Here is an 11,858-nt window from a genome sequence, read left to right as displayed (position 1 = left end):
TCTACCCTGGTAAAAAAAATCGGTATTTAGATATTTATTAATTGCCTACAAATGTGCCATGCGCCATGATCTGAATTACAGATACAAGCACGAAGTAGAAATGTTGTGTGTCGCAGTTCTCTGAAGCTAAGTAGCTCAAGTTTTCCTTTCAATCTCCACTGGCTTGCTGGTGATCTCCAGTCTCATGAACTGGTGCCATTTATATGGGCAGCCCCTCTCCCTCCCCTGAACTGTAGACTTGGACAGATAGTTCATTGACTCAACAACTCCACTTGTTTCTCTATTATAGCATGACAAACTGTTTACGACCAAGAGTGATCCTGATTCTCCTCCCCAAGTGGCAGTGACAACTCAGGTCAAAACCCTGAAGTCCAGTTTGGATCCTCTCCCTTCATAGTTTCAGTAGTTTTGTTGGCTGTACCTTTAGAACATGCAAAATCTGACCATTTTTCAGCACCTCCATCCTCTTGGCCTATGCCAAGCCACCATTATCTCTTGTGTGAATCATTCCATAACCTCCCAACTCACGAGTTCCCAAATTTCCTCAGTTCATAGTGCACTTAGTGTCTCAGTAATTTTCTTCACGGTTCCCTTAGGCCAAAAGAAATATCTAGCGTTTCCAGGCAAGTCATTAGGTCTATACAGCTTCGTAAATATTCATGTCTTAACAACTTAACCCATTCGGCATTGCGTGACTTCTCGAACCTTGTGAAGAGACTGGTCACCACCTTCCTCATTTTCTGTTACACACTGATTTTCACGTGGTACTGGCTTTTTACCACAGCGATAAAGGCTTTGCATATATGGCATCATCACAATATGATACAGCAATATCATGTTGGAACTGTAGGCGGCCCCAAGCTAGTATTTCATGTGGTGTGTAACACATGTGACTGTGTTTTTTAAATTGATTTATTTTTATCTTCGAGAGTGAGCAAGGTGGGGAGGGGCAGAGGGAAAGAGAGAGAGAGAATCTGAAGCAAGCTCCATGCTTAGCATGGAGCCTGACATGGGGCTCGATCCCATGACCCTGGGATCATGACCTGAGCCAAAATCAAGAGTCGGAGGCTCAACCGACTGATCCACCCAGGCGCCCTGACTGTGTTTTTTAAACATCAAAATTTAAAAATCAAAAATTTAAAAAAATACCCCGAGGCACCCTCTGAGTTTGCTGAGGTTCTACAGGGTACTTCATGGAGAACTGCAGTCCTACATGTCTCCCTGCATCCCCTCTTGTTCTTCTAGAGACCATCTTCAGTAGAAGAGCCACCATGATTCACTCCACTCCTCTACTTAACTCCCTCCCATGACTTCCCAGCCCTTACAACGGCCTGCAAGACCTGCACGGTTCACAGTCCACCCCTTGGTTGCTGCAGCAGCTCAGGAAGACCTCTCATGCATACTGAAGCAGATCCTTGGGGAAGGTGCAGCTGAAGGAGCCTGATGTCAACACTCCTTGTGGCAGGTTCTTTCCTGAAGGAAGGTCTGAGTAGTGTGTGTGTGTGTGTGTGTTCTATACATATATAAGTGTGTGTATATACATACACATATACAATGTGTATTACATTTTACATAGGTACATACACATACAATCATATTATATCCAACATGATATATATTATTAATTTTACATCATTTCTGTCCCCTCTGCTAAAATACAACCTCCATATGGGCAGAGATTTTTGACTATGTTGTTGTAAAACAGTGCCTGATTCATAATAGGCAGTCAATCAATATCTATTGAATGAATGAATGAGTAGATGAATGAAAGAGTAGAAATGCTTTGAAATCTAATGGTCTCACTTTAACATTGGTACAAAGAGTCTGCAAGCATCCTAAGTGGCTAAATCCAGCTACTGTATTTAATTAACTGGAAGACTCAGCATGAATGGATGAATGTTCTGGTCAAGGACTAAAAACTCAGTTGAGAAAGGAACACCATTAAATAACACAAGATAGAGAGGAGGCTTCTGTTGAATTGCACTGGAAATAGTCTGTTTTACCAGCAGGTGCAATACGTCAACACTCACATCATTTCAGAGTAATCTGGGGGTAGTCATCAGAAAGGAATTTAGTTTTCCTGCAGCATATACCTGAAGGTAATAATATATCACAGGCCTGTGATACTCTCTGAAGTATCTCTTCAGTTCTAAAACTTCTAAACACATCTAGAGTCTAATTTTATTAAGTTCTTCCAGTGTCCTTATAGTGTGGCTCCTCCTTTGACTTTAACTCTCTAGGCTAGCATCATCACGGCGAGGATTGGACACTGTGGAATGAGCCTCTTCGTAGCAGGGGCTGATGGGAAGAAAGAGGCCCGTACTGGAAGGTGATGGACTTAATGTCCACACCCAGCTCTGTTACCAACTGTGGGTCTAAAAAGTCACTTTACTCACCAAATCTCAGTTTCCTAATATGCACACTGGAAGGACGGTGCCTGGTCCTCCTACCTTTTTCTCCCACATTAATAGGCAAAATGAGTAGCGTACATCTTCCTACTATGGTGGAAATTTATGGTGATTCTTTTTTTTTAATGTTTATTTATTTTTGAGAGAGACAGAGAAAGAGTGTGAGTGCGGGGGCAGAGATAGAGACACAGAATCTGAAGCAGGCTCCAGGCTCCGAGTCGTCAGCACAGAGCCCAATGCAGGGCTCGAACCTCACAAACTGTGAGATCATGACGTGAGCCGAAGTCGGACGCTTAACCCACTGAGCCACCCAGGCGCCCCAAATTTACGGTGATTCTTTTGGATCTCGTACACAAAATGAAAGTGTATTTGCTTAGTTAGTTAACATCATCAGCAATTAAGTAACGTCTTCTACCAGAAGCTGTAACCAGGAATAACTCAGGCTCTGAAGAGAGGGGAGCTATAAATAAAGGTTTCTGTTCTATTAGTAATGAAGCAGAGAATGCCAGCAAATATCTCCATAAGGAATTTCAATCACACGTGATAAAGTACTTCAGAAATGGTCGTGAAATTGACCAGTGACAAAGAAAATGACACCACATACCTATAATAGGGCTATTGTTGTCATCGCCTGGGGTCCACGACAGCTGAACACTTTTGTCGAGTTGATCCGTCAATTCTAAATCAAAGGGAGGATTTGGGACATCTGTAGACCGAACATACACACCACGGTTAGCCATCCATCCTTATGAGGTTGTCTTTTACTTACTTGTAACACCATTCACAGGGGGTGCATCTTAAAGACACAGCACACTTAACGGTCAAGGAGCATGCAACGGAAATGAAGTGCCAACAGCCGAGGTTGCTGGGAACACACAAGCACACCCAGGACAACCCATCAATGAGTTCTGCTTGCTTCTTTTCCCAATGAAACCGAATCACGTGTGACCAAAACCAGTGGGGAGGGCCTACGTGGTTCACCAGCACCCTCGGTGTGTCTTCTCATAAACATGAAGGAGCGCAGACAGAAAAAATAACACTGAAGCTTAATTTCTAATAAATGGGAAACAGAGAACGGCAAATGCTGAAACACAAATACAGGCAAGCACAGGGACTGCTGATTAAGAAGGCTTAAATGTTCTTTCGGAAACGCAGGAAGTGATCGATTTTGGAGCTCCTGGAGAATATTTATGTTTTTAAGGGAATTCTAAGATTGCTGCTCTGTAAGTAGCCCTCAGCATGTGTACCTCATGCAGATACTCACTACAGTGGTCGGGCACATGGGGACACGGTGTGTTTACCCTCAGAGGACACTAGGGTACAGACACCTGTTGGACGAAGGTGTCCCAGAAGCATGTCCGTTTCTTCTAAAGGTACTTCCGAGATCCAGAGAATTTACATTCCCCTCTGGGCTCTTTCCTGACCTTGCTCTTGGGCGTGATTGTAGCCCTTGGGGAACCAGAGGCCATAAAACTATGGGCACTGCTTTCCTACCAGTAAAGAAACAGTAAATGTCTACCAAGGGCAGTTCTACAGCATAACTAAGGATACTCTGTGAAATCCAGCTGAGTTTATGCTGTAAAATTAATTTTTGTATTTATATGCTGACTAAAGATGAGGGTTCTTTAATCAAAAAGAGTTCTGGAAATAATTTCTGATTTATTTTCCAGACCCGGAAAAATCACACAACTTGGAAGTGCCTTCATGTTGGTCCTCCTTTAGTGATTTATGTTTCTTAAACACAGTGAGTTGGTTTTCTCTAAGACAATAGTCAAATGTTGTTCCAAACAGCCATTGTTTTCCTATGAAAATTTCTCAAATATGGAATCCCAAAACATTTATGTTTCCAAAACAACTTGCAGTAGACTGAAATGAAAACCTAATTTGTGGAATGGTATTTGAGATATTTTTTTTCATTCTGTAAAACGTGGATGGCAGCTTTTGAAAAAGCACTATGCTACTTTACAAGGGAATCATATCAAAGAGGGACTTCTATCAATTGAGATGACTTTAGAATAACACATGAAAGGGGAGCCTGGGTGGCTCAGTCGGTTGAGCATCTGACTTTGGCTCAGCTCAGGATCTCACGGTTCACGGGTTCGAGCCCCGTGTCGGGCTCTGTGTCGAAAGCTCACAGCCTGGAGCCTACTTCAGATTCTGTGTCTCCCTCTCTCTCTGCCCCTCTTCTGCTCATGCTCTGTCTCTGTCTCTCTCTCAAAAATAAATAAACATTCAAAAAAAATGTTTAAAAACTGGATGTTAAAAATTTTTTTTTAAAAAAAGAACAACACATGAAATATTTAGACGTGAGCAGTAATACATTCAGTGAGACATTCCAGAGCTATCATGAAGAAATGATTCATAGCAGTGAATGAGGAATGCACCAGAACACCAGACAGAGCACTTTTCCTTAAAGAAACACAATGATGTGATAGAGAAAAGAAAATTTTTTTTTTTTTTTTTTGCAAATGTGGACTTGTTTGACAGAAAATAGAGAAAGAAGACTCATATTAGTTTACCGTAAATAGGAGCTGGAGTTGGAGTAGGAGCTAGAAAGGACATTAATATAAAGGATTTTAATCAAAATTAGGAATGGAAAGATATAAGATAGCACAAGAAGACAAAGACTGAACATGATTCAGATTCTAACGCTAAGCTGTGTGCTTAGATGTGGGACACAGCATCCATAAACATGCAGTCACAACTTGGCGGGGGGGGGGGGGAGGGGAGGTCCTTCAATTTTAAATAGAAGTACATTATTTCACCCAATTTTCTTATAAAAGTATCACTAATATGCGCAAGCATCATTTTATTCCAGCGCCGCTACATTGGTATATTTATACTGAAATTACTGCCTTCAAGGCATCTTTCAAAGAAGAAAAATGTACATATTTAACTGACCCACACAACTGTGACACTATATCAAGCAAACATTTACTACTGAGTCCTTCCAGCCTAACACGGGGCAGCAGTGGTGCCCTGTGTGTCCCCACTCTTACCGACGACGCTAAGCACAGCACTGGCGGAGACCATGTCTAGAGTTGTGTTGGCCACACATGTGTAGGCCCCACCATCGCTGTCCCTCACATCAGCTACCTCCAAATGGTCCTTGTCAACAGTGAACCTGCAAAGAAAACACGTTCAGAGCAGCTGAAACGGACATCCAGCCACACACGACGGACGGTTGCGTTGCCGGCACGGAAGAGGCTCTGTGAAGTGGAAAACAGAGAAAGATGGGGCGGCTGGGTGGCTCAGGTGGTTGAGCGTCTGACTCTGGATTTCAGCTCAGGTCATGATCCCACGGTTCGTGGGATCGAGCCCCGCATTGGGCTCTGTGCTGACGGTGCGTGCTGACAGTGTGGAGCCTGCTTGGGATTCTTTGTCTCTTCTCTCTCCCCATTCCCTGCTCATGCTCTCTCTCTCCCTCAAAATAAATAAATAAATATTTTTAACAAAGAGAGAAAGATGATATAGATTTGCAGCTCATTAGAGCAAAAATCCAAAAAATATGTATCACTTTGATAAAGCTTAAAGTTGGAAGACAGAGGGGATTAGAACCCTGGGTTGGAAGGGATGTCAAGTTGTCTGGTCTGAAGGCTTATCAAGCACCCTTCTGCAGTTTTAGGCACTTCCTTAAAGACCAGGGGCACCCAGAGGTGAGGTGGGGGCAGCTGCAGTTACCCTTACTAGTGGGCTTTCCTGCGGCTTCTGCTGCTAAGAAACATTCAAACACCACCCATCCAGCTCCATTTCTAACAAAGTGTGTATTTTTAAATACTTTATTGGGGTGCCGGGGTGGCTCAGTCAATTGAGCATCTGACTCTTGATTTCTCACGGTTTGTGAGATCGAGCCTTACATCAGGCTCTGCGCTGACAGTGTGAAGCCTGCTTGGGACTCTCTCTCTCTCTCTCTCTCTCTCTCTCTCTCTCATTCTCTGCCCCTCCCCCACTTGTGCTCTCTCTCTTTCTCTCAAAATAAATAAATACTAAAAAAATAATTTATCACTTACCGAAGAAATTTTCTGCCATTTTTGCCACATGCATAAACTCTCATAGGAGAAAGTAAAAGCCAAGAATGGTATCGACTTTATCACAAGAAATAGGGAGACTGAGATCAACAAGCACCATGAAGAGTTCTCTAGAGGTTACTAGCTGGCATGAGAAATTAGTAGGTCAAAAATCCATGTAAATTGGATTCATGCATGATTTTAAGGAGGCTCCATAAATCATTAACTGTCTTTGCAAGGAATTTCCAAGTTAAAACTTTAGCCAGCTTAACTCGACAGTCATTTCCTCCTACTTTCTTCTCATCTTTAGCAACTCAGATTCCACAAATAAAACTGGCCAGCTGGAAGCATAGAATTACATGGAAATTCTGGGTATAGAAGAGAAGGCCACCTGGTTTTTTTGGGGGGGCCATTAAGCGACAGGCACTGTTTGGGCACATTTGCAAGCAAACCACAGAAAGCATTCCCACCAGCACACAGCATTTCTTCCCGTAGGGGGCGATGCTTGTGGCCCCTGGGCCAGCTAGGATTCACAGAGTCAGCTCAGCACCCATTCTGTCAAATTGACGCTTCACCAGGAAGACAGGTATGAGTCTGATTTCATTCCAGGCTCAAGGACTGCTCAGGCTCTTTTAGATACCTGTGGGTTCCCCCCAACCCCTTCTCTTTCTACTGGCTTTAGGTGAAAGCAAAAGAAAATTCCCTCTCCACATAAAAACCAGTGTCCTTTAAAATACTGACAAGGATTTAGACACACTCTGCTGATTAAAGCGATCGTATTTCTGCTTATTTGTAGAATGGTAATGAAAACATCTGTCGAGACTTCACTGCACACAGTAGAAGACAATGGAAGTTATCCAAGGCCTGAAAGGTTTTTCCTGTCCTGAATTGCCCAGGAGACCAACACGCAAAAATAAAACAAACATTCTCTATTTCAATAACTTGATGCCTTCTTAGGTCCAAGCATCTTGCGGCGGGGAGAAAAATGTATTTTTTTTTTTTTCTTGGAGAGAGCAGATTTCAGACACTTTAGAAACATCTCTGCTAAGTCACTCTACAATAAACCTTTAGTTCAAAGCCGCTTAAAGAGACGAAGAAGAGAAAGGAAAGAAATGGTCTTCAAATACCTTCCGTCACTGGGCAGCTCACCGTTGTCCTTCAGCCACGTGATGGTGAGGGTCAAGGTGTGATCGTGTTTCACTTTGCATTCAAAGGACACCGTGCTCCCTCTTTGCACTACTGCATATTCAGGCTGCTTAATGATCCTGGTTGGATCTGAAATTTAACTTCCGTTATCCATCGCCAGAGCTGAAGAATTTGCTCAAAGCCACATAATATGTGAAAAAGCTTCATCACCTCTGCCTTACCTTTGATTTCTAAGTGAACTTCATTCTTTGCCATTCCTAATTTATTCCTTGCAACACACGTGTAAGTTCCTGTACTGTCCTTTTGGGCCACAGGAATTTCCAAAGTTCCATTTTCATGCAAAACATAAATATCGTCACGGAGCGCACTACCCTTAGCTCCCTTGAACCTTCATTACAGAGAGTATCACAAAGGGAATAAAAAAATCATAATTTGAAGTCAGACATAAAATGCTACATTCAAGATCAACACATGATGGTCTGCATAGTATCAAGTTCAGAGACGTTTGGAATCTGCACAAGACATTCGGAATTGCTTGCCTGTAAGTCAGTGGGGTCAATGTAAGGCAGGATGTAAAACGGGAAGATTTAATGAGAAATGGTGTGGAAGCATTAGGGTGACAACGCAAAATACTCAAATTCTAATTTTCAGTATCAGAGATTCATATTTCATAAATACATCACTATCTATTCTACCTCTAAATAGACGATAAAACAGGCAAAATGAAGACTGAGCTTTCGGACATCTCCTCCCTACTGGGACTTATCTGTAAGCCCGTCTACAGGCTACAATTCTAATGTGATCTCGATTGGAAGATATTTGATTTGAATTCTAAAGGCACTTTTGATTCTTATCAGTAAGAACTTATTCAGGGAAGAAAGACAATAGAGCATGTATGCAAAGTATGTGTCCATTCAACTTCCAGGCTATTGTCAGACAGAAGTGGGGACTGATAAAAGGGGTGAGGCAAAGTCAACCTAAGCTAAGCGTGACCTCACCAGGACACCAGTAAAAGGATACCAGTGAGAGTGGATGGATCCAAATCAGGAAGCTCGGGTGGGAGGGGCACTAAAAATGAACACTGGGGAATGAATTCTGTTTTTGAGCTTATAGGACCTCTCTCTGACCCCAAATGATATTCTATTATCAAGGAATGTCCCCAACCAGCTCTCCAGCTGGCATTCCTTGTGAAGTCCCAGGTGATGTCCGTGGCTTGTAACATACGGGAGGACCTTCAATTTTTAAAAAATACATTTCCAGGGGCACCTGGGTGGCTCAGTCGGTTAAGCGTCCACTTCTTGACTTCACCTCAGGTCATGATCTCATGGTTTGTAAGTTCAAACCCCACGTCACTCTGTGCTGACAGCTTGGGATTCTGTCTCCCTCTCTCTCTGCCCCTCCCCCACTTTCTCTCTGTCTCTCTTTCTCAAAATAAATAAAAAAATAAACCTAAAAAAATGCATTTCCAGATACCTCTGTGGTTGACAAAGTGTGCTGCTAAACAGACTGGACATGTGTTAGGCATTTAGCACACAGCAAGTAGTTATACCTGTTTATGAATGAATTTCATAATAATAGTATGATGGAATCTGCACTGTCCATTCTCTGACTAAATGAAAATCCAACACACAGAGAGATTTGAAGGCTTCAGCAAATGTAAATATTAAAAACAAATAGACGGGTGCCTGGGTGGCTCAGTTAAGCGTCTAACTCTTGATTTCGGCTCAGATCATGATCCCAGGGTTATGAGATCGAGCCCCACATCGGGCCTGCACTGGGTATGGAGACTGCTTAGGATTCTCTCTCTCCTTCCTCTGCCCCTCCCCTGCTCTCACTCACTCTCCCAAAATAAATAAGTAAATAAAAATAAACAGAGCCACGACTTACCACTCAATGGTAGGAAGAGGAGACCCAAAGAAGGCACAATCTAGTAAAGCAGGCCTGTTTGCAATGACCTGATAGAGTGTATTTGCAGATGTAAGGATTCGTGGTGGCTCAGCTGAAAACAGTTTAAAAAGGTAAAGTAAATATTAAAATAAAATAAACATTTCGGCCCGCCTAAATGTATTTGTATTGTATTGCAAGCTTATAGTAAAGCATTACCAGTATGCCTCTTCCTGAACATTCTCTAGCAGGACACCACCGGTCAAGGTGGAGAAATGCACATTTTCTCCTACCCCTTGTCACATGTCTTTCTCAGGCACAGTATTTGAATGATCTATTTATCTCTATCTCCTACTGTACTGTGAGTCCCTTACGGGCAGGGAATGGGACTTTTATTGTTTTCTCCCCAGAAACTAGGTCAGTATCTGGCACAAAAATAGCAGTCAAGTACATCTTTGTTAGCTGATGGGCCCATCCTAACCTCAGGGTTAGAACGAGAATGAATGGGTAGGGGTGGTGGTGAGCAGACAAGGCAGCAGAAAAGAGCGAAGTGTGGGTGACCGAAACACAGAACCAGAAATCCAAGCTTCCTCCTAAACATCCACCTACATTGTAACTGTGCTCAGCTCTGTGTGTGATTTCCTGCCCTTCGTTTCAAGCATGAAGGACAAATACCAAGTCCTGCTTGGCTTCCTGACTTTAATTTCATTTGAAAGGGAGCCTACTACACTTAAAGAGTTGATGTATAATTTCTGGCACTGTGAAAACAATCCTCACATAAATTTTTTAACAAACTTGATGTCTTGGTAGTTTTTGTCCAGCATGAGAAATATCATGATCACATAAACCAACCATTTCATGCAGCACAATCAAATTTGGAATTAGGGAGCTGGGCTGGGGGGTCAGGGGGATAGTGGGGGGGGTGGATGATGCACCCAATGATCATCCTTGGAGGAGGGATTAAAAAGCCAGGCAGAAGCCCCGGGGCTCACACTGCAACAGAAATGAGAACATAAAGTGATTGAAAATTGTAAAGGCAATTTGTGTCCAGTGCCTTGTAAAAAAGAAGACACACAAATGGCCAACAGACCCTTGAAAAGGTGCTCAGTGTCACTCCTCATGAGGGAAATCAAAACCACAATGAGATACCACCTCATACCCTGTCAGGGTGGCTAAAATCAAGAAGACAAGAAACAACACGTGTCAGAGAGGATGCACAGAAAAAGGAACCCTCGTGCACTGCTGGTGGGAATGCAAACTGGTACAGCCACTCCGGAAAACAGTATGGAGGGTCCTCAAAAAACTAAAAATAGGGGCGCCTGGGTGGCGCAGTCGGTTAAGCGTCCGACTTCAGCCAGGTCACGATCTCGCGGTCCGTGAGTTCGAGCCCCACGTCAGGCTCTGGGCTGATGGCTCGGAGCCTGGAGCCTGTTTCCGATTCTGTGTCTCCCTCTCTCCCTGCCCCTCCCCCGTTCATGCTCTGTCGCTCTCTGTCCCAAAAATAAATAAAAAATGTTGAAAAAAAAAATTAAAAAAAAAAAAAAAACTAAAAATAGAAATACCATATGATCCAGTAATTCCACTATTGGGTATTCACCCAAGGAAAACAACAACGCTAGCTCGAAAAGATACATACACCCTATATATATCGTGGCACTGCTTACAATGGCCAAGACATGGTGGGGTGCCGGGGTGGCTCAGTCGATTAAGTATCCAACTTCAGCTCAGGTCACGATTTCATGGCTTGTGAGTTTGGACCTCTGTGCTGACAGCTCAGAGCCTGGAGCCTGCTTCGGATTCTGTGTCTCCCTCTCTCTCTGGCCCTCTCCCGCTCATACTCTGTCTCTCTCTCTCTCTCTCAAAAAGAAATAAACATTAAAAAAAAGACATGGAAGCAACCTAAGTGTCCATGAATAGACAAATGAATAAAGTAAAAGTGTGTGTGTGTGTGTGTGTGTATATATGTATGTGTGTGTGTGGAGTATTACACAGCCATAAAAAGGATGAGATCGTGCTATTTCAGACAACATGGATAAACCAAGATGGTATTATGATAAGTGAAATAAATCAGACCGAGAAAGACAAATACCATATGATTTCATTCATAAGTGGAATCTAAAAAAAAAAAAAAAAAAAAAGAATCAACAAACAAAAAACAGGATCAGAACTGTTAACTAGAGAGAGCTGATGGTTGCTGATGGGGATGGGGGTAGGGAGCCGGGCAAAATGGGGGAAGGGGAGAGGGAGATGTGGGCCTCCAGTTATGGAATGGGTAAGTCACATGAATAAAAAGCCGAGCATAAGGAGCAAAATCAATGATATTAACAGCAAAGTGTCAGGACAGATGGTAGCTACGTTTGTGGTGAATAGAAGCATGAAGTATAAACAAGTATAAACTTGTCAAATCACTAAG

General features: G+C 42.8%; 1 protein-coding gene across 1 annotated transcript in view; it reads right to left on the bottom strand.

The window, feature by feature from the left end:
- NRCAM (neuronal cell adhesion molecule) overlaps window positions 1-11,858 on the bottom strand; it is a 282,710-nt gene that overhangs the window by 35,669 nt on the left and 235,183 nt on the right. The window contains exons 14-18 of the mRNA XM_049641330.1: window positions 9,449-9,560; window positions 7,783-7,949; window positions 7,543-7,690; window positions 5,408-5,532; window positions 3,013-3,114 (exon numbers count right to left, since the gene is read on the bottom strand). Of these exons, the coding sequence (XP_049497287.1) occupies window positions 3,013-3,114; window positions 5,408-5,532; window positions 7,543-7,690; window positions 7,783-7,949; window positions 9,449-9,560 (654 nt within the window). The remainder of the gene's footprint in view (window positions 1-3,012; window positions 3,115-5,407; window positions 5,533-7,542; window positions 7,691-7,782; window positions 7,950-9,448; window positions 9,561-11,858) is intronic.

This window comes from Panthera uncia, chromosome A2 (assembly GCF_023721935.1).
Source record: "Panthera uncia isolate 11264 chromosome A2, Puncia_PCG_1.0, whole genome shotgun sequence".
NCBI lineage: Eukaryota > Metazoa > Chordata > Mammalia > Carnivora > Felidae > Panthera > Panthera uncia.
Note: the sequence above shows the minus strand (reverse complement) of the source record. Positions and strands in the feature narration are given on the sequence as shown.